This window comes from Bacillus rossius, chromosome 16 (assembly GCF_032445375.1).
Source record: "Bacillus rossius redtenbacheri isolate Brsri chromosome 16, Brsri_v3, whole genome shotgun sequence".
Lineage (NCBI taxonomy): Eukaryota > Metazoa > Arthropoda > Insecta > Phasmatodea > Bacillidae > Bacillus > Bacillus rossius.
The window spans coordinates 368,499-396,127 of record NC_086343.1 but is presented as its reverse complement, the minus strand read 5'-3'; the positions used below and the strand labels follow the sequence as shown (position 1 = coordinate 396,127).

Below are 27,629 nucleotides of genomic sequence, written 5' to 3'. Positions count from 1 at the left end.
GGGCGATATCCCCTTCCAAGCTCAAAATTTTATTTCTTATTTCTTTGTAGGGAATATTAATGTTAACTTAAATACTTTCGTTAATGTGCTAAACTCTCCTTTCAATCAAAATTTGTACGAAAATACTAAATTTCAGTATTTTGAGAGCATATATTTTGTGAATATCCCAAGGGCAATGTCATCCTCCTGTGTGTGAGAGCCCTGGCCGAGAGGTCTTCCCGGAGCCGCCATTGGCCGCGATGCCCCCCCCCCCTCCCCCCGGTTGCCCTTGCGAGTCTTGCAAGTTGCGTCCCTGCTCCTGGGCGGGAATTGCAACAGTCTGCAGCGGGAGTTTCATACCTAAAGTACAATTACGGAGGAGGACTATGAAGCGTCTTGCACCCAACGAAAGCACAGTTTACAATGGCGCGCTGCTGTGGCGTGAGCTCGCCGACGCACAGACAATGGCGACCCGGTGTTCTCTCGCGGCCGTCGCACTCGCAGGCGCCCGAGCGAGTGCACTCTCGCCGAGTGCGCTCTCGCCGAGTGCGCTCTCACCTCGAGCACCCTCGCCCCGGCTCCGGCGAGTTTTAATTATGCTGTCAGCGGCGCCATTACTGCGAGCCGTTTGTTAGGCGCGCGAGAGCCCCTTGGAAGGTGGGCTGGGGGGGGGGGGGGGTTAAGGCGGGGAGAATCGATGGAGTGATTCCGCGCGGGGACGTAATTTGTGCCAAGTGCGCCCCCCCCCCCCCCCGGCTGAGGTGAGCTCCCCCCCACCCCTCTCTCCTGGGGGCTCATGGCTCGTGCTCATTTATGAGCCGCGAGAGGGAGTGAGTCGGGGCTGAACTTCTCCACGACTTGGGGGTTCATAAGAGAAGACCGGTTGGTGCGAGATGAGAATACAGATTGGGACTGGCTGGATGGGAGGGACGTAAAGAATACTTGAGGAAAAAACCCGCGCCATTAATACTTCACTCTCACCTCGCTTTATCGTCACTAATTACCGCATCTTCAACGATACAAAGAGCTTTGTATAACCCATTCATTGAAATCCGTAACTTGAGTGGCGCGCCTACCCGGGCTACAGAGCTTTAGGAGAGAGAAAAAAAAAACCCTCGTGATTTGAAAACCGCTCAGTATATCCATATTGGGGTCTGTTTAATAGACGTATTTAAGGATGCGCTGAGGTCAAATGAGTGTAGTCTATTTTTATAACAGTTAAAATGACTAGAACTCGTGTTTTCGGAATACATTTTAGACTTGAAACGCCCGGTAGAGATTCTTGAAAGCACTAGAGGGACTTGCAGTACACCTGTATCTTCATTTCCGCGCCATATACCGATCACTGCCGTATGCACGACGAGAAGACTGCGCGCCGGTCCAGAGGAGACGCCGCGCTGGAAGCACCGACACACACACACTAGTAGCCTACTCCTGACTGCACGGGCTGCTGACTTCTTGCGCCTCAACCACACAGCCGTAACCGCACTGCGCAGTCCACGCCATTGAACTTGCGACCAATCACGACTGTCCTCACGTGCTCTGGTGGTCACGTGACCTCGTCTGTTGCAGGACTCGTGACTGTACTAAAGTCAGGGAGTTCCTAGCCAGTCGGCAAGTGCGAGTTTACCCTGCATTCATACAGGAAAAAAAAACACCCATCGGCGCGTCTATTAAACATGTATCCCGCAGGGAAGCATCCAGACGCATTCGGCTGTGACCCATGCGAACAGTTCCGTCCATAAGGGCTTCTTATGTTTGCAACCCGTCCACTATTTCGAACTCGGGTAGTCGAAGGCTTGCTTCAACTAAACTACTTGGCTTAGGAGTAGGTATTTGGAACTCCACTTTGCGCCACGTTAACACTAATTATTATTTATAACCTTTTACCAGGGATTAAATCACAAAAAAAAATGATTGAGTCATATTGTTAACCAGATGTTAAAAACAAAAAAAATTACAACTGAAAGTAATCGCATCTCCCACTACAGAGCTCAGCTCGTGATTACAACGCGCTTGGAGCGTAAAAGATAAAAGCGACGCTCGTTTGTCGTGTCGCGTATTGACTCGCTCGACTCGTTGAAACGCGTTATTTGTATTGAGCCCGGCGAAGTGACGCATTGTAAACAACCGTGGCGACATGGCGTGTGAACGCCAGTTGATTCGTCATCAAGCGAGGTCCTGTTTCGCCGTTAACCTGATGTGTCAGTTCCACGCAATTTTCAAATCAGTTATAATTTTTACTCGCCGTTCGTTTGTGTTTCCCCGTGGCGAAATGAATTTACATAATATTTCAGCGAGGTCTGGTGCAGTAGAACGGCTGAAAAGCCGGGAGTAAAAAGACTGGCTAATACTCAGGAGCTACACTGAGTAACAGAAGCCGCGCTGATGACTTAAAGCTCGTTCTCACAAACCATGTAGATTTTTTTTTGTTACGACTTTTATTTAAGGGCTGTTTTAATAAAATAATAATTCGAAACCTGTCTTCCATTTGTTGTTCTGCTACAAATATTTCCAACAAATATTTACTTCATGTAATATAATGGGCGTAAAAAGAAGCGCGATTATTCGTAATTATCATCACTTAAGCGAAATTTTTTAAGCTCATGATATTAAACCAAGTGAATATCTGTTGAAAAATTTTCGTGGCAGTTCAACAAATGCGAGGGAGGTGCCGAGGTAAAAGTTTCAAAATAGTTCATAAATAATAGTAATGACGAGAACACGAAACAAATGCACGTGTCGTGTGGGACCGAGCCTTACGTGCTGTGGCCTGAGCGTGTCTGTGGTCAGCGCAGAGCACAGAGCACAGAGCACAGAGCACAGAGACATGCTGGACACTGGATGGGAACGGCCCCGCTCCGCCAATCACACGCCATGTTCATCCTCTCTGCATTACTGCTTCTTTGGTGTGTTCAATGCAGCTTATGTCGCCATGTAGTTGGAGACCGGAAAAAAAAACTCCTCGTTTCATTACGCGATAGTCTAAACTTCAAATACATATATAATGAAGCTGCTTTTCCTATTGGCTAACTGTTACTCTGGACGTCTGTGGGCCAATGCGTAGAGACCTGCAAAATTCGCGGATTCATTCGGTGATAGGCTAGAATTCAAACACATATACCTCTTAGATAATTTTGCTATTGGCTTACTGTTCATCTGGACGAATATCAACCAGTTATAAACCCTCAACCAAAGAAGGATCTAATCACATACAAACCAGCTGAGACGACTTACAAGTCGGCAGCCAATGAACTTGCGTTATTTGCCCGAGTGTACAGGGGTATGTACAGTCTATCCTGAAGGCCATCGAAACCGCGAATTTTGCAGGTCTCTACCAATGAGGAACCGTTAACCAAGGAAACTAGTTGAGACCACTCTCAAGTCAGCAGCCAACGAACTGGCGTTATTCGCCCGACTTTGCAGGTTACTGTGTAGTCTATCCTGAAGGTCATCGAAACAGAGAATCTTTTCCAGTCCCAACGTATAGTTACTAGGGACCTGAAAAATTCGCGGTTTCGATGACTTTCAGGATAGTCTACACAGTCCTCTGTACACTCGGGCAAATAACGCCAGTTCGTTGGCTGCTGACTTCTGAGTCGTCTCAACTGGTTTGCTCGTGATTCGTTTCAGAGTCGCCCAGACGAACAGTGGGCCAATAGCAAAAGCAGCTTAAAGGTATATGTATATGAAATCAGACTATCGCGAAATGAATCTGCGAATTTTTCCGGTCTCTAACAATTAGAGCTTTGTTAAAGTAACAGGTAGGGCCATGCATATTTCTCTAAAAGATTCCGACACTAGTTATAAGTTAAAACACTGCAGCACCGTCTGTGTTTCGTGATTGGATAAAGTTCTTTCAGGTACATGTCTATTGATACAACACCAAATCACAGTGATTCAGTGCGGAAGCAAACGCGTCCTGAGTGGCCCAGGGTCAAACAAGGCAACGGCTTCTCTCGCAAGACGGCCACCAATCACAAGGAAGAAACCGCTGGTGCGGGTATACCTTGTTGCAGTCTAATAGGCGTTCAGATTTATTCGCGAAAAATGGCTGCCCCTAGTAATAGGTAGAGACCGGAAAAATTCGCGGGTTAATTCCGCGATAAGCTGAAATGCAAATAATTGTACCATTGTGCAACTTCTGCTATTGGTTCACTGTTGACCTGGAGGACTGTGGGCCAACTATAGACCCTCAGTCAAAGCAGTATCGAATCACGAGTCTCCCAGTTGAGACGCCTCACAAGTCGGCAGCCAATGGACAGGTGACGTTTGCCCGAGTGTGCACAGGATCGTGGAGTCTATCCTGGAGGTCGTTGAATACGCGAATTTTTCCAGTCCCTAGTAATAGGGTGAACGTAGTATCGCTGTTATGATGACGGTAATTTCAACTGCTTCAGAGTGCTTGTCAGTGGACAGGCATGCTTGTGAGACTGTGACACGGCATCGCCACCTGGCAGCGTGTGACGGCAGCTGCGGCCCGCAGGAAGGACCTGGTGTTGGTGCGTGGACGCAGCCACTCGCGGCCGGGACTGTACCCACACGAGGCGATCAACGCCCTTCCCCCAGGAGCGAGACTCTTATCGCCCGCCAGCTCGGCCCGTCCATTTGTCATAACGCTCTGCCCCTCCCTGCTTCCCCGGTGGCCGCTCTGGTGGCCGCTTTAATGGGCAATTAGGCTGCCGGCCGCCCTCCACCCTCCAGGGGACATTGATAGCGCTGGAAATAAACACGTGCGCCCCAGCACCCCTCTCCACCCCCCCCCCCCTGGTGCGCGCCCTGTGTGCTCCGCCGGCTGACCATCGCCTGGCGTCACCAACAACACACGCGCGAGGCGACACAGACAGTCATGCCGGGCGTATCTGCGCCTCAGGAGGAGTGCGGTACTGGGCCTGACATGGCGGGACTGACCCTGGTCACACCCTGGTCACAGCCTGGTCACATCCTGGTCACAGCCCGCGGCCCACCAGATCGCGGCGAACACCCTTCCACGCTGTTCTCTCGGGTTAGTCTGCGCGGCGTCACTTTGGGCTGAGACTTAACTTCATCGCCGTCATTTTCCAGGCGCGTGGATGTGCAACGTCCAATAGAGCCCTGTTTTGTGACATCAGACTCATGACGGAGGTGTGTCGCCGAAGAACAACGCCGCGTGTGGACCTGAGGCCACTCCCTCCTGTGCCATTGCCTGTGGAGCAGTAGGAGAACATGTTTCCTGAAGTGAGGGCTCTCCTGCCCCCGGGAAGCGACCCTGGCACCTGTTGTTGACGAGACTGGCTGTTGCGTTGCTCTGCGGCGGGGGTTTGGCGTCTGATTGGTCGACGCGCGCTGTGGAAGCCCTGGCGAGTGGTGTGCCGCCATGTTGCCGGCCAGTGCCCATACCTCTGATCCACCAGTATCTCTGTGATTGCAACTGCCCATACTCGGAGAAGCCTGCGTGATCGTCCTCATAAAGCAGGCATCGCGTGTCTGGAACATCGGTCTGTTATCGGCTTTGCTCTTCCCGTGGACGGTGAGGGGGCAGGGGGGGGGGGGGGGGGGTTGGACGTGGAGAAAACACACTGCGTAAAAACCTGAAGAATTTGTCAGCCTGACAGCATTTCCAATCCGAAAATTCCTTCCCCCCAGCGCGGCCATGAATCACCGCGGAAAATGATGAGCGATACTTATTTTTTTTTCCTTCTTATCCTCGCGTCGGCCGCAGGGCGCGCCCCGGATTTATGCCCGCCGTTCATGTTTAATGGAAGGCTCGTATATAAAAGTACAAAAATCCAATCCATTTTTCTGGCCCCCGTCTCCCGAAATAACATATAAACGTGAAGTCCGCCCTGAAAGGTCGCCCGAAGAGCCGGGGTGGGGGTAGGGGGGTTTGTTATTTCGGTATCGGCAGGCGGAGGACAGGCAGAGAAGAAGCAGGGAGAATAATGGGGGGTGGGTGGGGTGAAGGGGGTGGTGGTCGCCTCCGCCGCATCTCTTATTCACTGCCGCCGGCGTGATACGCATCGGGTAACATCGCCCGCCAGCACCGAGTCACTGACCTCCAGGCCGGCTGGTTCACTTTCCTGCTGCTTCGTTACGTCACGTACAAGTCGCGACACCACTGCAACAACGGCCATTTTCACACTGCCTATTCGGCGTAAATATTTCAGCAGTGAGTAATATGTACTTTTAATTAATCATGTTTGATTGATAGGGGCATGCAGATTTCGCGAAAAGATTTAAGGACTAGATGAAAGTTAAAACACTGTAACACCGTCTGTGTTTCGTGATTGGGTGAGTTACTCCCATGTACATATCGATTGTAACAACACCAATCTCAGTGATTCATTGCGGAAGCAAACGCGTCCTGAGTGGCTCGGCAAGCAAGGCAACGACTTCTCTCGCAGACGTCCGCCAATCACAAGGAAGAAACCACATGTGCGGGTATACCTTGTTGCAGTCTAATAAGTTCAGATCTTTTCGCGAAAAATACCTGCCACTATTGATTGATCAATAATTATTGATATCCAGAGCATTTTTTTATAATTTTTTATTATATAAAAACACTCGCGTACACGAATGCAACGTTTTGTGCAAATGTCAAAGCAATCGGCGAAGAACTTTCGGAGATTTAAGATTTTCAACAAACGAACATTAAAATTTTGATTTATGTAGACATACAGCTCTGCCCGATCACGCGTAGCTGTGGCCCAGTCCAGTTCAATGGAAAAGAAAGAAAAGATAAAGAACAATTTCTAATATGTTTAATTTCACAATATTTTTGAAGTGAAATATTCTTTGGGTGAGATGAGAGTAAAATTTAAATTAGGCTGAATTTTAATGCAACTTTTTCGTGGAACAATGTTTGTCGCAGCTCCAGGGAATATCGCCCTTAGAGCTCGGTGTACAAGTATTCTGTGCCTCACACGCCAGTTACCGCCATACTGGAATATAATATACAATCACAACATGGAGTGTAAGTTTTCTATGACAAATTTTATTACGATTTTCATGTATTACAGGATATTCATTCAATAAATATATATTTTCTTCTTATTTAGAATTGTATCCTGTGTCCAAAGGAAGGGAGAAATTTTGCTGTCAGGAATGACGAAGGTTCTTTTTTCTATGCGTGACTGTTTCACCGAAGAATTCACGAATAAACGCCGCGGTCTCACGGACAAGTTTGCCGCGGTCTCACGGACAAGTTTGCCGCGGTCTCACGGACAAGTTTGCCGCGGGGGAACGAAGCGAAGAGCAAGTAACAACTTGATTGTTTTTTGATTGGAAAATAAATAATTGGGAGCTGACATTTCATGACCAGTTCTTTCCTACCCTTTCAAACCTGGGTTTTTTCACCCATCAAATTATCTCTCTCTCCCTCATTCCCCTTTTTTTCCCGTCTTCGCAACCATCACCCAATCAAGGGTCAGAAACAAAACTTTATATTTAATAATTAATTATAACAAAAGTGTGTGTCCCTTGGCTGCACTGTTGTAACAGGGTGGTTACATCCTGGAATGTATGGGAAAAGTCATGCAAGTTTAAAAATTGGTCAGGGAAAGTCAGGGGATTCACTTTGAAACTTGGAAAAGTCTGTAAATTCCTCATAGATAGTAGTTTGAGGGGTGGAAAATTTCACGCTCCGATATGCCATCGCCCAGACACTGTACACATATTTTTTTATTCCAGATGGTGTTTTAGTGCATAGGCATACATTTTGTAAAAATTTTGTATGCAGTTCTGTTTGAATTAGCACAGCTATGGGGATGGCGAGGACTGGGTTGTCTTTATTTCTTTCAGAAAATTTCGTACTAGGTATATAATTTTTAAAAACAAATTACCAGGGAGATGTGTAGTCACGGGACCATCTCGGCTACTGCGACACTGGGTCCCTGTGCAGATGACAAGCGAGACTGGGTAGTAGTGTACGCACAGATGCCCAGAGCAGTGCAGCGGGCAACAGGAGAACCCCGAGGAAACCCACTACTTCGCGCAACGTCCGCCACGTCTCTCCCTCGCGGGAAATGCGGGTTCGAGTCCACTCAGCCTCCCGTGACCTCAGGAAAAAATTGAATGTAAAAAATTAAAAAAATTATATGATTTTGGGACAAGCTTAAGACTTGTAGACTTATTGAGAGCGTGAAGGCGGGACGCTAATAAACCGCATTTTTCAATTAGAAGCACCTTCTGATTGAAATCACGAATTCTCTACTTCTGAGCTCGGCGACATTTCTCACGACTTAAAGTGTGACATCTGCGGAGGCCGGAGAGAAGGAAAACGTAAGAGAGAGAAATTTATCGCCTGCTCATTAGCTGAAAAGAGCCAGGTAACCTTGGAATGCCGGCCGATGTTTAATTGGCAGCTCCGTCGCCGAATTTATAGCCGCGCCGCCGCCCGCCCGATGACGTCATCCGTCTTCCCTCCGTGCCGCTTGTGGTCCGCGGATTGGCTGCTCCTACCCCCCCCCCCCAACCCCCCCCCGACCAACTCCGGCTGCGAAGTCAAACATGTGCTAGGGACCTGAAAAATCCGCGGTTTCGATGACCTCCAGGATAGTCTATACAGTCCTCTGTACACTCGGGCAAATAACGCCAGTTCGTTGGCTGCTGACTTGTGAGTCGTCTCAACTGGTGTTTGCCCGTGATTCGTTACTTCTTCGGTTGAGGGTTTCTCATTGGCCCAGAGTCGCCCAGACGAACAGTGAGCCAATAGCAAAATCAGCATTAAGGTATACGTATATGAATTTCAGACTATCGCGAAATGAATCTGCGAATTTTTCCGGTCTCTACACGGACTATGTTCTAGAGTGCTTCTCGGGGCTGGTACACGCTTTGAAGTTTAGGTTGAATCACTTCTTTATTGTTAATGATAGTGAAGTATCTAATATGGAACATGTTCAACTATAAGCAAATTGCTACCATCATTAAAAGATTTGTCGATGTCGTAAAAAATATTCATATAAATAATTGGGGTTAGAAACTCGTCAGAAAAAATATACTGTTATGAACCTGAGCCGAGGTTTGTAGTTATAATTCTGACTGACTCGCCTTGCAAGCGTAACGTTTAATTTCTTCTGCATGGCCTACTACGTTAAAGTTGGAATCTGATAGGGACCTGAAGTGTCCTGAACCTTCAGTTTACTGAATATGTCGATGTAAGTTCATATAATATATATATATATATATATATATATATAAAGTTTTAATTGAATTTGAAACTATTCATACCGTGTTTTATACAGAACAAAAAATTGTGTGGCGTCAACTGAAAAGGTATTTTGTTTATTAGTTTCTTTGCTGCATTGAGTGTTTTATTCTTCGCTTGATACACAAAAGCAAGAAGATTTCTTTCAGTTTAAGAGGCCATGGTTTGTGTAAATACGAAGAAGTATGAAAATTTACCTGTAATTCAGGCGCCGGTTTCATCAACGCCCAAGACAGTTCACTCTTCGGCAAATGTTCCTCGGGGAATGTGTCGTTCTTATTTACTTAATAATGAAATCAAATATGTGTGAGTTGCGTATCCGCATAACTGTGCTGACGACATGACTTTAGTTCTTGCGTGTAACTTGCTCAGGAATCAAAGGATTCGCCGTACGTATAAAATACGCCAGCTACATTCATAATTTTTTTTTAAGTAATAACAATTTGCTCTCGTTCATTATTGAACTTTGGCCGTCCTTAAAGCAGGAAGTACTAAGTAAAATTTATAAAACTGTAAAACAGTCAATACTGCTAGTATTATTTATTCTAAAAAAAATTAAACAGAAAAGACAATGACTTCACATGGAAAAAAAAATATTTTTATTTTTTGTAGTCATTCAGTGTCAGCTACGCCCATTCAGTTTTTAAATATACACAACTCCTTGACAAATTAATTTTTTTAATAACAATAGTTGTTAGGAAATAGGCCTCCCGCTAGTATCCCCCCCCCCCTCCACTCGGCCTGCCCACAAACCACGGAGCAAGTCGTGTCGGGAGGAGAGCTGAGGGAGCGAGGGAGCGAGGGATCGAGGGAGCGAGGGCACGAGGGCACGAGGGATCGAGGGCGCGAGGGAGCGAGGGATCGAGGGATCGAGGGAGCGAGGGCACGAGGGCACGAGGGATCGAGGGCGCGAGGGAGCGAGGGAGCGAGGGCACGAGGGAGCGAGGGATCGAGGGATCGAGGGAGCGAGGGCACGAGGGCACGAGGGATCGAGGGCGCGAGGGAGCGAGGGATCGAGGGATCGAGGGAGCGAGGGCACGAGGGATCGAGGGCGCGAGGGAGCGAGGGAGCGAGGGCACGAGGGATCGAGGGAGCGAGGGCACGAGGGCACGAGGGAGCCAGGGAGCGAGGGATCGAGGGAGCGAGGGCACGAGGGCGCGAGGGAGCGAGGGATCGAGGGAGCGAGGGCACGAGGGATCGAGGGCGCGAGGGAGCGAGGGATCGAGGGATCGAGGGAGCGAGGGCACGAGGGATCGAGGGCGCGAGGGAGCGAGGGATCGAGGGAGCGAGGGATCGAGGGAGCGAGGGCACGAGGGAGCCAGGGAGCGAGGGAGCGAGGGCACGAGGGAGCCAGGGAGCGAGGGAGCGAGGGCACGAGGGCACGAGGGCACGAGGGCACGAGGGAGCCAGGGAGCGAGGGCACGAGGGCACGAGGGCACGAGGGAGCGAGGGATCGAGGGATCGAGGGAGCGAGGGCACGAGGGCACGAGGGCACGAGGGAGCGAGGGATCGAGGGAGCGAGGGCACGAGGGCGCGAGGGCACGAGGGAGCGAGGGATCGAGGGAGCGAGGGAGCAGGGAGCGAGGGCACGAGGGAGCGAGGGCACGAGGGCACGAGGGAGCCAGGGAGCGAGGGATCGAGGGATCGAGGGAGCGAGGGCACGAGGGCACGAGGGCACGAGGGAGCGAGGGATCGAGGGATCGAGGGAGCGAGGGCACGAGGGCACGAGGGATCGAGGGCGCGAGGGAGCGAGGGATCGAGGGATCGAGGGAGCGAGGGCACGAGGGATCGAGGGCGCGAGGGAGCGAGGGATCGAGGGAGCGAGGGCACGAGGGCACGAGGGATCGAGGGCACGAGGGCACGAGGGCACGAGGGAGCCAGGGAGCGAGGGATCGAGGGAGCGAGGGCACGAGGGCGCGAGGGCACGAGGGCGCGAGGGATCGAGGGCACGAGGGCACGAGGGATCGAGGGAGCAGGGAGCGAGGGCACGAGGGCACGAGGGATCGAGGGAGCGAGGGAGCAGGGAGCGAGGGCACGAGGGCACGAGGGAGCGAGGGAGCAGGGAGCGAGGGCACGAGGGCACGAGGGAGCGAGGGAGCAGGGAGCGAGGGAGCGAGGGCGCGAGGGCACGAGGGCACGAGGGAGCGAGGGAGCAGGGAGCGAGGGAGCGAGGGCGCGAGGAATCGAGGGATCGAGGGAGCGAGGGCACGAGGGCACGAGGGATCGAGGGCGCGAGGGAGCGAGGGATCGAGGGATCGAGGGAGCGAGGGCACGAGGGATCGAGGGCGCGAGGGAGCGAGGGATCGAGGGAGCGAGGGCACGAGGGCACGAGGGATCGAGGGAGCGAGGGAGCAGGGAGCGAGGGCACGAGGGCACGAGGGATCGAGGGAGCGAGGGAGCAGGGAGCGAGGGCACGAGGGAGCGAGGGAGCAGGGAGCGAGGGAGCGAGGGCGCGAGGGCACGAGGGCACGAGGGAGCGAGGGAGCAGGGAGCGAGGGAGCGAGGGCGCGAGGAATCGAGGGATCGAGGGAGCGAGGGCACGAGGGCACGAGGGATCGAGGGCGCGAGGGATCGAGGGATCGAGGGAGCGAGGGCACGAGGGATCGAGGGCGCGAGGGAGCGAGGGATCGAGGGAGCGAGGGCACGAGGGCACGAGGGATCGAGGGAGCGAGGGCACGAGGGCACGAGGGCACGAGGGAGCCAGGGAGCGAGGGATCGAGGGAGCGAGGGCACGAGGGCGCGAGGGATCGAGGGCACGAGGGCACGAGGGATCGAGGGAGCAGGGAGCGAGGGAGCAGGGAGCGAGGGCACGAGGGCACGAGGGAGCGAGGGAGCAGGGAGCGAGGGAGCAGGGAGCGAGGGCACGAGGGCACGAGGGATCGAGGGAGCAGGGAGCGAGGGAGCAGGGAGCGAGGGCGCGAGGGCACGAGGGCACGAGGGAGCGAGGGAGCAGGGAGCGAGGGAGCGAGGGCGCGAGGAATCGAGGGAGCGAGGGCACGAGGGCACGAGGGATCGAGGGCGCGAGGGAGCGAGGGATCGAGGGATCGAGGGAGCGAGGGCACGAGGGCGCGAGGGAGCGAGGGATCGAGGGAGCGAGGGCACGAGGGCACGAGGGATCGAGGGAGCGAGGGAGCAGGGAGCGAGGGCACGAGGGCACGAGGGATCGAGGGAGCGAGGGAGCAGGGAGCGAGGGCACGAGGGCACGAGGGAGCGAGGGAGCAGGGAGCGAGGGAGCGAGGGCGCGAGGGCACGAGGGCACGAGGGAGCGAGGGAGCAGGGAGCGAGGGAGCGAGGGCGCGAGGAATCGAGGGATCGAGGGAGCGAGGGCACGAGGGCACGAGGGCACGAGGGATCGAGGGCGCTAGGGAGCGAGGGAGCAGGGAGCGAGGGCACGAGGGAGCGAGGGCACGAGGGCACGAGGGCGCGAGGGATCGAGGGCGCGAGGGAGCGAGGGAGCAGGGAGCGAGGGCACGAGGGAGCGAGGGCACGAGGGCACGAGGGAGCGAGGGAGCAGGGAGCGAGGGCACGAGGGAGCGAGGGCACGAGGGCACGAGGGAGCGAGGGAGCAGGGAGCGAGGGCACGAGGGAGCGAGGGCACGAGGGCACGAGGGAGCGAGGGAGCAGGGAGCGAGGGCACGAGGGAGCGAGGGCACGAGGGCACGAGGGAGCAGGGAGCGAGGGCACGAGGGAGCGAGGGCACGAGGGCACGAGGGAGCGAGGGAGCAGGGAGCGAGGGCACGAGGGAGCGAGGGAGCAGGGAGCGAGGGCACGAGGGAGCGAGGGCACGAGGGCACGAGGGCACGAGGGCGCGAGGGAGCGAGGGAGCAGGGAGCGAGGGCACGAGGGAGCGAGGGCACGAGGGATCGAGGGCGCGAGGGAGCGAGGGAGCAGGGAGCGAGGGCACGAGGGCACGAGGGAGCGAGGGAGCAGGGAGCGAGGGCGCGAGGGCGCGAGGGAGCGAGGGAGCAGGGAGCGAGGGCACGAGGGAGCGAGGGCGCGAGGGCACGAGGGAGCGAGGGATCAGGGAGCGAGGGCACGAGGGAGCGAGGGCGCGAGGTCAGGCGAGAGCGCTCTCACCGCGGCCGGTGGGTCGTATCGGCGGGCCCGCGCTGCCCCGCATAATTAACTGTGAATCCATTAGCTTTGCGCCCGATGGCTCGCTAATGAGGTCGGCGATCTGTGCGGACCCTCGACTTGGGTTCCGCCCCTCCCCGCCCTTTCCCGCCCTTTCCCGCCCGACACTCGCACTTCGTCCCGCTTGTTTGTGTGAGGTCCTGGTATCTTGATAGTCGTCCACGTAGTTTCAGATTCACTTAACCTGCATCGTGTTCGAGGGACTATGTCGTGTCGGCAGTGCAGTCGCGCGACTTTCTACACTTCGTTGTGCGACACTTGGTGCTCTTTCGACTGGCAGTTTGACCACTACAACATATTTTATTAATCACCTCCACCCTCTAAATATATATACTTTTTGATTACGATAGAAACCTTTTGTAACGTTAGAGAAATAAGTTATGAGATATTGCTAAATTCTGTGGTCGCTTATAACCTTTGTAATCAATTATTTCTAGTCACCGCAAAATGTTTGGCTGTGTCGCTCTTCCACGGAACATGCGTGGTGTTCGCATGACAGTATTCCAGGGGACTGGTTGAGAGTCGTGGAGAGTGGTTCACTCTCCAACAGCACAGAATTGTAGGTTTTCGCAGTTCACACTGCGGCCAAATTAAATCGTTAACTTTTCCAGCCGTATACTGACAAGTAGCGCAGACATAACCCAAAGGCCGTGTTTTTGAAACTCGCCTGTCGCGAAAATAATCCGTGGATTCTTCTCGTCGCTTCTGACGAGTCGCAGGTACAGGCTCGGTCATTCCTCGGTGTATTTGCGTACCAGGATCGACTGACTACAAGGTCCGAAACATACTCAGGAAACAGTAAAAGCGTCCATTGGCTGCTGCTAGTATCAGACGCCAAGACTCAAAACGCACGGCTTGTGTTGAGTCACCGACTGATAGCAGACACACAGGCTGGGGTGTATCTAGAGATGGGTAGAGACCTGTAAAAAATTCGCGATTTGAAATCCCTAAAGGATAGACTCCATGATCCTCTACGCACTCGTGCAAATTACATCTGCTGATTGGTTACCGACTCGTAACACCTGTTGACTGGAATGATCGTGATTCGCTGATTCCTCTGTTAAATATTTTTCATTGGCCCAGAGAGTCCTTCAGATAAACTGTGGCCCTATCACTGAAGCAAAATAATGTCAAGAGTATTTGGACTCTATCCTATCGGGAAATGAATCCGTGAATTTTACAGGTCTCTAGTGATGGGACGTGGTGCGTGTGTTGCAAGTGGAGACGGTGCTCGCGAGCAGAGTGTACCTCGCCGTGGGATGAGGAGGGGGGTGGGGGGGCAGTGCGAGGCCCACGAGTCACGTGATCACGCGACTCTCTCCCCCTCCCCCCCTCCCCCCCCCCCACACAGGCTGTGTGCTAGCCTCTCCCCCACCCGCACACTAGAGCTAGAGACAGCAGCAGCCAGACTTCAGCTGTAGTTCATGTAGCAGCAACTCGTGTATGACACCTCTGACCCATCAGGCAACTGTTCCTAGTTTGACAACGCATATTTTCTTAAGTGTGAACACTTTGGGCTCGACCTCTGGTTTTTCTGACCTGTCAACAACAGCGCAGAATTATATTTCAGCGAAGGAATGACTTGCGGCCACAGTCTACACCAGGGAATAAAGTATCGACTCGAGGAGTCAGGGATCGAACCCGGAGCGCCGTGGCGCAAGGCGAGTGCTGTGTCCAAGTGCAGCATAGCATGGCCTGAACTTGTTCGCGTAGCTGCACGTTGTGGCACCTCTTCGACTGCAAGTGAGCCATTACGCAAACATTATTTACTAAACGCAATTTTCTATCTCTGAAAGTTGTTCACGCGAAAGATTATAATTATAAAACAGTCGCGTAACATTTGACCCGTTATTACATATCATTTAGTAAAAAGCTATTGATAATATTTGAAACGAAACATACGAAAAATAGCCATCTTAATACGTTTCACAGAAAAGCCATCAAATGATACTAATGGCAAGAAAATTAAATAAGCAACATGCCGTAAATATGAATATGGATGTGTGGTTGAAGCTGTTTTCAAGTTTCTGTGCCGCGAGAACACCCGGTACAGCTCTCGTCACGTCCGTTGAACGTGCATTGAAATGTGATGACGTTATCTGGATCAAGAACCTCTCGCCAGACCTGCACCTGGCTGCAGCACCAGCTCCGCCTGTGGCCCGCGCGGACGCAACCCGCTCGCCACTCGCGCGCGGCGGGCTGCGTGCCTCGTGTTTGCCTTGTGAAATGGGAGACGCGTCTAGCGTCCGGCCTGGACGCGTGGGAGCCTGGTTCACACGTAGCTGCCGCGCGATCAGCAAGCATGTACAGAGCTTCAGGGAGGAACAACGCCGTTTGAAAACTACTCACGACATCCGACTGGGGTCTGTTTACGAAACAGGGCCGATAAGTTGTTTTATTTCAGGATTGAGTTTTTAAACTGTATTTCTAGAACAGTTTCAATGGCTACAAAGCGTGTTTTCAGAGTAATTTTTAGGCATAAAGCAACCGGTACAGGTCCTGGAAAGCACTGACAGGATTTTCATTATGCATTTATCCTTTTTTCTCCGCCGTGTAATGTTACGGTCACTGCTCAAATCTCATAGTTCAGAGGAGACACCGCGGCTATCATCCCGCCTCACTGATACAGATACACCCCTGACTAAACTGTTAGCACAACCTCTGTGCGACAGCAACACTGTATCTCCGTTGCTTTTGTTGTCATTTAGCAAATATATTTTTACGGAAATTCACTTGGTGTTGTATAATTAATAGTAATGATTCGCGCGAGTGTTCGTGATTATGATACATTTCGCGACTATTTTCACTCATTATGTTACACTTTGTGAATATCTGTTGCAAATATTTGTTACAGAACAACAGATGCAACAGAGATATAGTATTGCAATTTCAAAAATAGTTATTAAATAATAGTAATGTGCACTAAATAAAAAATATATCAGCATAGCGTTTAAGACTGAGACTTAAGTGTGGCTAAATCATTAATAAACATCATTGTTTTAAGGTAAAAAAGTAAATGTAGTTTATTTGAATGTTGCTTTAAAAATTTGTGGATTATTCGTGTAACTCACTACACGACACAAATGGAACAGCAGAAGTAATTATTTTTTGTTTGGAGGGGGAAGGGGGGGATCGCCTCGCACATTTACATCTCTGCGATAAGGGTCACACTCGCGTACTGCGGCGCGACGTGTGCGCGTGTGAAACAGGCTCGCCGCCAGCTCGTCTGAGCGCCGAGAGCGCACTCGATGAAGTGTGGACACTGTCGCGGGACTGAGAAGTGTTCTTGTGATTTACATGTTTCCTTTCATACTTCTTTGTCATATTCCACTAAACTACGTCTTTGATAACTTTGCTACTTTCTATTCCTTGATATTTATAGTTGGACTTAGAATACATTAGATAAATATTACATGTGCAAACAATTTTTTGACAAACAGACTGTGCATTAAAAATATAAAAAAAAACAAATAAAAATTGCTACCAATAGCAAACCACAATGGTTGTAAAAATGTTCGACTGTCAAAACTTATAGCGGTTGGAAAAAAAATTAATAAACACTGTGTTACTGTTGAGGTATAAGCTGAGAATAAGAGGAACCACATTTCCGTACAGTTAATACAAGGATAACAATGAGTGTATATTGTCCCTCTCATTCTTAGATTACAGTGCAAAAACAATGGCGTCCGGCTTGCTAACATTATAATAATTATCTTGTATGCCATCAATAATTATAAGTTTTATAATTTTTAATTTTTTTATTTTTCAAAGACCATAAATCATTGTCTTTTGGCAGTATTATTACAGACGTATATATTCTGAAGGGAAGAAAAACATTATTTTAAACACCAATTATTATTTCACAGGATAAATTATTTCAAGCTGTAACTCACTATTAATAAGAATGCATCCCTTTAATTATGTGTTATAGTAAAAAAAATAATTTTAAATTATATAAATATATTTTATGACAAAAATCTTTGAAACCAAGATAGTGTCTTTCAATTATGCTTCCTTAGAAGTAAGAATTTAATATTATCATATGATGTTCTTGATGGAATACAACAGGAATAAGTATTTCCAAAATTCTCATTCTAAATTTTCCTTTACAAAATGCATTTTTAAAGAAGTATATTTAGGAATTGTATTGTCATTACATAACACAGTTGTGGTTGTAACTGCTGTGGTTGTGCGGTGCAGACTGAGATGAGACGCAGTGCAGTAGCAGCGAGGGTAGAGTAGTGGGAAGTAGTGGGAAGCAGTGGGTTCGGCCGCACTGACCTCGCGCCCCGTGTTGCAGGCGAGCTGACGCCGCAGAGGTTCCTGGGTAACGAGTCCCACAAGGACCACTTCAAGCTGCTGGAGAAGGACCACAGCTCGCTGCTCGTCGGAGCCAGGTCAGTCCTACCACTTGCAGGGTGGTTATTGTAAGTGTCCAAGTATGCAAGTGTGCGAGTGTTCAAGTATGTAAGTGTGCAAGCATGTAATTATGAAAGTGTGTAAGTATGCAAGCGTGCGAGTATGCAAGTGTGCGAGTATGCTAGTGTGCAAGTATGCAGGTGCGAGTATGCAAGTGTTCAAGTATGCAAGTGTGCAAGTATGCTAGTGTATAAGAATGCAAGTGTGCTATTGTCTGAGTATGCAGGTGTGCAAGTATGTAAGTATGCAAGTGTGCAAGTATGCAAGTATGCTCTGTCATTTCTACTTCTCCCCTGCCGTCTCCTCCGCCCCCGTTTGCCCCACCACGTACCTAACTATTCCCCTAATTCGTTTGGAATTTTCGTAACGCTCGAATATTGTAGCACCCTCAGCAAAGAAGTGTCCCTTCAAAGATGGGAATGTATCTTGTTTGCCGGGCCTAACCTTTTGGGCGTCCCTGCGTCTGCCGGGCTCCCACACGAGGACAAGTGCCGTGGTGTGCCTTGCGGTCCCGAGCTCGACCAATGGCGTCTGCTCCGGCACCTCAGGCGGCGGTTGTCTCGGGGTGCTCCCCGAGCTGCTGTCACATCACACTCGTCTCAGCTTTCTGTAGCGTGACTTTACTTTGAGAGTCTTGTGCATTTCGCTACCGGAGTTTAGTTACCACATAAATTATATTTATCTCATGAATTAGTCAGTGGCACTCAACTTTTAACCTGAGAAGTTTACGTACGGTATAAAATTTCACAAAAATAAAGCTTAACTTTTACAGAAACACGTAAAAAAAATGCTCAGAGATAATTTTTATTCAATAAAAAAATCTTTTAGATATCTGAAAGGTTAGCATTGGATTGCATGGATATTCAGTAAATAACTAAAAGTCGCACGGCAGTAACACTTGACGGTAAGCTGTTCGGAAGCTGACTCTATGAAGTGGATGACGAGGCAGGAGACGAACAGCGGCGACGACTGACGAGCATAGCGGGTTTATCAGCGCAGCGCCCCCAGGCCGGCGGCAGAGCAGCGCTGGAGCAACATCAATATTAATGACCTGGCTGTTGTCGTCCAGGGGGTGGTTCCGTCTCCTCGCCTTAACGGCCGCGTTAAGGGTGGGTATCGCCTGCCCCCTCCTGCCCTTATCAGGCCGCGCCGCGCCGCCGCGCTGAATAAAACACACACCCCTCCCTTCCTCGCCCCGCTAACTCGGCTACGTGATTCCACACTTCAGGCGTTGCCAAATTCACGCCCTTTTTGGCCCTGCCCCCCCAGCTGCATAATGCATGCGCCACCTGGCAAGCACGCAATAAAAGCGCGCGGTTTTAGTGTCTCCGTACCTTCGCTTTATTCACAGCTTTTCCGCGGCAATCCTGCTGATTTTACCATTTATATTGCTGAGGCGGGCATGTTCATCTTCCGTGAAATATCGACTTCCTCAGTTGTTTACTCATATTTAGCCCCGTGGTTTTAGGTTTACTTCGCATCACTTTTGAGTCAGGAAATTTATATTCGAATTTTTTTGACTTGGTTTCTTTGCTCCTTTACTTGTGGTTTTCTTCGTCGCTCTACTTACGGAGACAAGTGTCATCTCGATCTGCACCGACTGTTTGTATTTCTGTGTTATTCCCCGTCCCCTCCTATTTAATTTATTCATAGGATTCCGTTTGATTCCAGGTCTTTGTCGTCTTTTTGTTGTTGTAATTCTTCATTCATTTTTGTATTTCGTTTGTTTATTATGTTTCTTGACTCCCGTTTGGCTCTAAGGTAACTCCATTTAAGCTTCAATGATATTAAGTAATTAGCGGGAGGGGAAAAGGGGGGGGGGAACTACGATTCTAAGGAGTTCCTTTGCCTTGTTGATGGGCACTGATCGGGTTCGCGTCTGTTTTAACACTTCATTGTAAGATTTTTAAATTAAAACGTTGCTTTAACCTTGAAAAGAGACACGGCCTCTTCAAATTACGTTTTTCCAAGATGGCCCGGTTCCGGAGGTAGCATGTCCTGCACAAGTGAACGCGTCACAATAACTCGCCGCTCGGACCTTACGCCCCGCGGAGGTGCCAGTGTTTGCTAAGCAGGGGTCGCACTTGTCCAGCAGTTGTACCCTGGCGGGAAGTCTACGATTCACTCGTCCTTCTGGACATACCCGAATACTCACGTTGGTAAGCCTTTTTTTCACAGACGAGAGAGCCAAACCCGAAGTTCCCTGAAGTTCATGCTCGTTTTTTTCCCCGTACCACAACAGGTGTATTTATTTGGAGGAAACTGTTTACATGATTTCACAGTATCTTTAATGTAGCTATCCTAACCAAATCAACCGTCCACAATGTTTTAAAGTATTTATAATGTAGCTAACATAACCTAATTGACCATTATTTATCATGAGTTGTATATTTATTTACAATGAACAAAAAAAAACCGAAGATGCACGATCGGCCGCTTGGCTGTCTCGTCTGTTGAAAGAAGGCTTGCCAACGTGAGTATTCGGGTATGTCCAGAAGGACGAGTGAATGGTAGGCTCCCCGTGCTCTGGCTGGCGTCAGCAAACAAGACGTGGCGAGTGGGAGCGTTAAGCCCGGGTAGGAGGGGAGGACGCATTGTCTCCGCCCAGGCGCCGGGCGGTGTGTGTTACACGTGCGTGCAAGGGGCCAGTGCGTGCCACGCACATGTCAGATGGGGACTGCTGCATTGTGGCCGGGCTTGTAATATTCATGCAGACGTACAGTCGGGGGACCGAGCGCAGTAGGACCTCCACGGCGCCTTTTTTCTTGATGCCTATCGCCGTGAGGGAGTCTCCCCCCACCCCTCCTCGTGCGGTAAGTCATTAGGGCACTTCCTGACTGCCCCCCCCCCCCCTCAACCCTGCAGAGTGCAACAGTCACGGCGCGTGCTGAGCTGCAGTTAGTGCCTCGACGTGTTCATTAGCTGGCTGTCCTTCTCCTTGTATTGCTTCATCGTCTTTCCTCTGCGGTAGATGGATATCCTTGTAGTTATTCCTCGAGTAAGTTTCCTTGCTGACTGTACTTGTCTTGGTGACAATCTACTTGCAGTTATTATGCAACTGCATACACACATTCACGTTTTTTTTATTTAAATTATAGATTTTTTTAATGTGGCTACAAAAATGTTTGAAATGCTCACTTATTTGTTCAAGTGGACGCACTCCGTGAACACACTCCCACTGTCGTCACGGGAGATCCGAGAGGCGGCTCATAATGAGATCCGTCAAGGGGCGGTAATCGCGTGGCTTGCTCAATGAGCGCTACTCTCTCTCTCTCTCTCTCTCTCCCTCTCCCCCCCCCCCCCCCAGCATCATACACGGGCCTCTGTTCCGTCACCGACCACATTCGCTCCTCTCTGTCCAGCCCCGCCTGTGATATAGAGATATGTATTTTTGGAAATTCGTTTTACTCCTTCATTTTCACATTTATATATTTTTTTACTATAGCGTTTTCCCGATTATCTCCATGGCGACGGCTTATTGTAACTGTTGTTGTCTCTCCGTGTCTCCCGGCAACGGCTGTTACATTGTCGATGCCTCATTCGCTTTCGAATCTAAATGCAGCCAGTCTTCCTGTAATAATCTTTGCCATCGTATCGGCTCCGGTGTTGCTGTTGAATAAATGTGAATTTCAATGCTTTTGAGAAAAAAAACTGCTGAATCCAAGATGGCGTCATTGGTTTATATATACATTTATTATATATTTCCCTTTTATCTAGTTCTAACAATATTTTTTTTTTTCACGAGTTGAGTTTCAAAATCCCATTCAGTTGTTTTTATTTACGCTCGAGGCGAGTCAGTGGCGTACTCGCGCTGAGGGGCGCGCCCAGTGAGCCAGTCTCTCAGTCCTCGCCGGAGATGTGTGAACATCCAACCTCATGTGTTCTCATGTTGCAAATACTCACGTAATATAAGACTCTGGGTCGAAATTTAACATAGAATTTTTTAAAATAATGCCGAGCGTGATAAATATACTCCAGTTGTGTTTTCAACTAAATTTCTGGGTGCGAATCAAACTTAGTTTCCGCACCCGCCGCTAGGATTCGCTGACGGAGCAGCGACGTCGACTACTGAATCATTCTTCTTGCAGAGCGGGATTTTAAACTAAGTAATAAAACGGCTCCGATAAAAGTTAAAAAGACTTGAAAAATAATCCCAAACCCCTACTTTGGACCTGATATTCGACAAGGAATTTAACTATAATACTGCCCATCTTGATAAAATCCATTAAACAGTCAGTGATATAAAGTTTCCCCTTTGGCTTTGTGAACTTTGGTTCGCGCCACCCGCCGCAGATGGCAGCACCGTCGTTGCACATTTTCCGTTCCGTGCGACTTCCGTCCTATTCGCGGAATGACTCCCGCCTGGAGCTGAGATGTCACACAGCAAAGAATCATGGATATGTCCTAGCAGCACCTCGCTTGACAGTGTTCTATTGGCGGGCCCACAGCCAATGGCGCGGAAGGAAAGAATCGGTCCGCCGCATTCATACTCGGACCCCCCCCCCCCCCTCCCCTCCTTACCCTCGATCATCCACGAGACCTGGAAGACGGCCGCGGGAAAAGCCGAACTCCCAAACTTCTGGAAAGATTCTTTTTTTCTTCTTCTTTCTTTTTTTGCTGGCGTGACACGACGCGGGTTGGCAAGCCTTTGTCCGGAGCGTCTTTGCCGAAGGGAGATTTACGCCCTCGCAGTTGGCTGCAGTGCGGCAAGTATGTGGACAAGGGGGGGAGGGGGGTCCCCTCGCGAGCTTGGCCCAGCGCCATCTCGCCATCCGTCTTCCCCCTTCACCCTCTCCCCTCCAGCTACTTCTCTTTGGCCGCCCGACCCGCGACTTGCTTCAATATCGGGGCGCGCCAGACTCGCCCTTATCGCCCGGGCCGGCCGCGTGATTAATGGCGATATTCCACATTGTTTCAGCGACCCGCGCGTCTGCACTCTTTCAGAACTACTTTCCCGAACTGCCGCGGCAGGATTGATGGCAATGTCTGGTTCGCCTCGTGAGTGGCGCTGCGTAGGAAAATAGACCTGCACATTATCCTAACAAAGTAAACTTTTCAGAAGCGCATGGAAATTTTTTTTTAAAATACCAAACTTAATGACTGATGAACACAACATTTGAAAACAGAGTTTGAGGATCGCAGGTTTTCGCTGCCACTGTCCGAGACCGCTCCCCTGAGGATGGCGATTGCAATTCCGACCGAAACGTCGGTGAACTCGTAGCCTTCTACGTGGTCAGAACCCAAAAGCCCAGACACGCGAGGGTTTCAGATGATTTCTTCTTGCAAATATTGTTTTAATCAATTTTTTTTGCGAGAAACGCATGTTCGTTCTTAGTGAAACTAAATAAATTAAATTAATAAACTTAGCTTCATATCGTCACCGTGAAAAATAACTTGTTAGGCTTATGATCGAAAAATAAAAACACTACACGTTTCTGACATCCTGCATGCGCGCTTAGGGTAGTTTGTGTGCAGGATTGGTTATTTCAACTTGATTTTGGGAGGTAATGTCCAGAAATGAAGCTTAGATGTTCAATTACCAACCAAGATACGACGATTCATCCATCTTTTTAAAAGCGTATACCACATGATATCGTGCTTCCAGTGCAGGTTACGATTGAAATAAAAATATTACTTTGAATTCCTAAAACACATTTAGTAAGGACTTTTTTTAGTAGAAAACACATTTGATAAACAATTAAACATGGATATATATGGTTTTATTTTTTAAAAAAAATCACTACCACTTCCAGACCGCAATCCTCTCAGTCGAGTTAAACTGCTGTGGGCACAATTAAAATTCATTTTCATTAAAAAAAAAACACAAATTCTTTTTAACTTTATAAAATTAGGAAAGTAGGTAATAAACATTGTAGCAAAAATAAAGAAAAAAAATGCCGATAAAATTAATGTTTTCTTTACTCTTATAAATACACTGCAACATTACAGATCTTAACTCCTACAGTTAAAGTTTAAAGAAAACAGTTGTGCAAACTTGAGTGCACCTACAGTAAGCTCGGCTAACATTTAAGATAAATAAATCTGTGTTAGCCGCGGTCGTCTGCGAAGCGAGCCTTGGGTCGGCCGGCCCTCGGAGTTTGGGGTTTAACACCCCCCCCCCCCCCACTCCCCCCCCCCCCACGGGGTAAAAAACGCCCCGGGAATAGAATGAATAATGTTCGCCACGGGCGCGCGTCTCGGCGGGGAGAATGTTTGAAAAATGGCGGCGGGAAAGCGGCGCGAATTGAAATGTCCTCGCGCTGATAAGAGCGGGTGACCGGGCCACTGCGAGTCCTGGACCTAGAGGCTGTGATCCCACAGGGAGGGCTTTACTCGTCTGATAGAGCCACATCAACACTTATGCTTTACACTGTTGAAATATTTCCACCTTCAGTTTACGAAGAATGCTGGTTACATTTCATAAAACAATATCTCAAGAGATCTTTAGAATTTTTTCTTCCAAAAATTGTTGTTATTCTTCCTGCAAAACTAAAAACTAAAAATTATTTTCAAATGAAATAAAACATGTTAATATATGGCTACATAATTTAACTGATGAAGAGATGGCTTTGGTATTTAAATAAGTTTTATATATTGTTATAACTTTGTACCTGTACTTTACTTAAATACTAATTTTTATTTAATTATTTTTTCAGTGATTCATGTAACAATGTTATAATTTATAATAATTTATACGTTTTTAGTTTATACATAATATTGAATTTTAATAAATTGCTCTTTTTAACTTTCATCTTTATATAACTAATGTAACGTTTCTTTGGTTATATTTTATATATTTATTTCTCAGTTATTATACATTTACAAATGTCAAAATAAGGCGTATTTTCCTACGATGATTCAACTATTTTAAATTGCGAAGAACTTTTCGTTTATTTCAATTAAATTCTTTGTTGAAAAACCGCAAATTTACCGTAATTTTTACAGTGTAAACATTTCGGAAAAAAGTTTTTTTTAGATAAACTTTTTTTCAAGTAGTCAGTATTAATTTTTCTTCTCGTGAAATATAGTTAGGCCAATTAAATATTTTTTTTTTTTGGCAGAATACAAGCTGATATTAGTTGACAATAATTGTAAGGATTATTTGTGTCGCGACGACAGTGAAGTGGCCCGTGGCTGCCCTGTGTGGATGTTGTGTCCTTGCGGATCTGTCACTGTCTCTCTTCTGTTGCAGGAACATCGTCTACAACATCAGCCTGCGAGATCTCACAGAGTTCATCGACCAGGTGAGTCCAACATCATCTTTTCTCTCTACGTCACGAAAACGGTTTGTTTTTAGGGAATGACAGAAATAAGGGGGGTTTCTGACCTCGTTGGCTAAACTTCAATGTCCTTGTCACATAGCTTCGGCTGTTCACCGGGTGAAGTATTGCTTGGGGCACGTCGTGGCCAATCATGTGTGCACGTGCGTGCCAACAAGCACTTACGCAGGTATTTCTAGTGACTGGTTAGTTTCACTGCCGTGTTTGTGTCACGTGCGTCCGAGAGGTTATCCGCTGGCGCTAGTGAGCTCGACGCTTGCAGGACGCGGCCAATGACGTATGACAGCGTCGTCACAGCTGCTCACGGGAGCTGTTGGTTTCCTGATCTCTGCTGTTTCTCTGGCTCTTTATCCCACGTTTACCGACATTTCCTTCACCAAAATACCTTTTAGATGAATTTTTATTTGAACTGTGAGATAGGTTCCTTGATTTAACTTTAAAAGGGGAGGGGGGTGTTTGTCTGTAAAGTTGGTTTACGGACGATAATTTTACGTGATAACCTCATAAGAAAACATTTTTGAAAAATTGCATACTTTTTAATTTTCAAATATTATTTACAGTTTTTGGAAATTTAATTTAAATAATTATTTGTTTAAATATAATCATGAACAATTAGTTAAAAAGCCCGCCTTAACCTGTTTGACATTATAGAAGATTTTCTCGCACGGTGGTTGGCCGGTTCTTCACGCTTGGCGCAGGTGGAACGTGACACTTTTTCGTGCGTGCAGCCGGCGTTCATCGATTAATAAGACGTTATCACGTCAAAAAAGCTAAAAGAATTTTCAAAAAAATTATTTTTGGACCGTCTGAAAGAATAGTTTTTTTTTTTTGTTTTTTTAAGAATACTTATTGATTGATGCATTGCACATTAGTTTCGGAAATTAATTGATATGGCACCTTTAAACTGAAGGCGTTGTGTAAAGCAGAACTGTTGCCGAGGCTGTGCCCGCCGCAGCGAGATGTGGCGACAGTGTGGACTGCAAGCGCCTGTACTCCTGCAGGACCGCGAGCGTGACTGAGGGGAGGCAGCAGCCAATGAGCGCACGCTTGTGGAGTGTGGTGGGGAGGGTCGTGGCCTCATGAGTAGAGACCTTAAAAATTCGCGGATTCATTTCGCGACAGGCTAGACTCCAAATAGTCTGTCCTGCTGCTCCAGTGAATGGGCCACAGTTTACCCGAAGGACTCTGAGCCCGTGAAAAAAACTTCAACAGAAGAAGTATCGAACCACGAGCATCACAGTTAACAGGTGTCTCGAGTCAGTAGCCAATGAGCTGATATAATTTCCCCGAGTGCATAAAGGATCATGGAGTCTATCCTATAGGTCAGTGAAATCACGAAGTTTTCCGGTCTCTACTCATGAGCCGTGTCAGCGCTACTTGAGCCACTCTGCAGCCGGCGGTGTTAGGGCGAGGCAGGGCATCTCGGAGCGTAACGGAAAGTGCAGCGCCTGGCAACTGTGGGACTCTTGTTACAGTTGTGAACCTCCGTTGTGTACTGTTTAGTGTCAAGTGAGCTATTACAGTGAGAAGTATTTGTCTATCCAGCGCTTTTTGAAGCGAGACTTCCTTGCTGAGGGGCTACAATTTTCGAGCTTCACGAAAAAAAAAAAAAAAAAAAAAAAACGATCGCAAGAGTAGAATAGGTACACGTGGTGGGGGAACCGGTAGAGGAGATATAGCATAGGGGAGAGGTAGAAATGACGCAGTATAATGGCACACTTACATACTTACTTACATACATACTTGTTTCTGTTTTGGAAAACTATTGTGTTTGTTTCGTCTATTCGTTTTGTCGTGTTTTTGTTTCGTTACAACTGTTGTGCTGAATTTTTTTGGGTTCAATATTTTTGTACTGTCATCATTTGTGTTTTTTTTTGTTCTGTTAGTCCATTTTTCTTTGTTTTCTTTGTTTGTTTTTTTTGACCATATTCCTGTTATGGAATATTATGTGGTGTTTATATCCTGTTGACAATAGCAATTTTTTGCTTAATTTGTGTTTTTGTTTTTGTCTTTTGGGTTTTTTTTGTAGTTTTCTTCTACAGACATACATGTGCTTAGCAATGGCGTATGTCCAAAAGCTTACATCTAGTCATGCACTTCCATTGCACAAATCTTTCAAAGATAATATGCACACTTACATACTTGCGCAATAGCAAATTATAGCGCTCTCATACTTGAATTTTTTTTTTATCTGCGACCTCAGCCAAAGAGAATTATGTTTCCTATAAGTAGTGATATAATAAGAAAGAAGTTTCACGTCTGTCGCGCATGAACTCCACACACATGCACACACACACTGTGTGTGTGTGTGTGTTGAGCGGCCTACAGCAGGGGCGTGTGTGGGCGCCGAACTAGCAGGTCGTGCGGTCCGCCCACCTTGTGGGGGGGGGGGGGGATGCCCCGGGCCGCCAGTGACATTTCCTGTCCCACAGCTCTTCCCTTTCTCCCGCCTTGCGCAAGCCGCGCTCTGCCCTCTGACGTCACCACTCTCTCTCTCTCTCTCTCTCTCTCTCTCTCTCTCTCTCTCTATCTCTATCTCTATATCTCTCTGCGTCACCGTCCTCCTCACTGGGTACTCAACGAAAATATAAATAACTTTGTCAAACGTCTAAACGCCATACTTGGTAAAAACA

General features: G+C 48.6%; 1 protein-coding gene across 15 annotated transcripts in view; it reads left to right on the top strand.

Annotated features, from left to right (window-relative positions):
- Positions 1-27,629, top strand: part of LOC134540220 (semaphorin-1A-like) — a 411,248-nt gene that overhangs the window by 309,685 nt on the left and 73,934 nt on the right. For all 15 annotated transcript variants that reach the window (XM_063382822.1, XM_063382830.1, XM_063382825.1 and 12 more), the window contains 2 exons: positions 17,598-17,694; positions 24,909-24,960. In XM_063382822.1, coding sequence (XP_063238892.1) covers positions 17,598-17,694; positions 24,909-24,960 — 149 coding nt within the window. The remainder of the gene's footprint in view (positions 1-17,597; positions 17,695-24,908; positions 24,961-27,629) is intronic.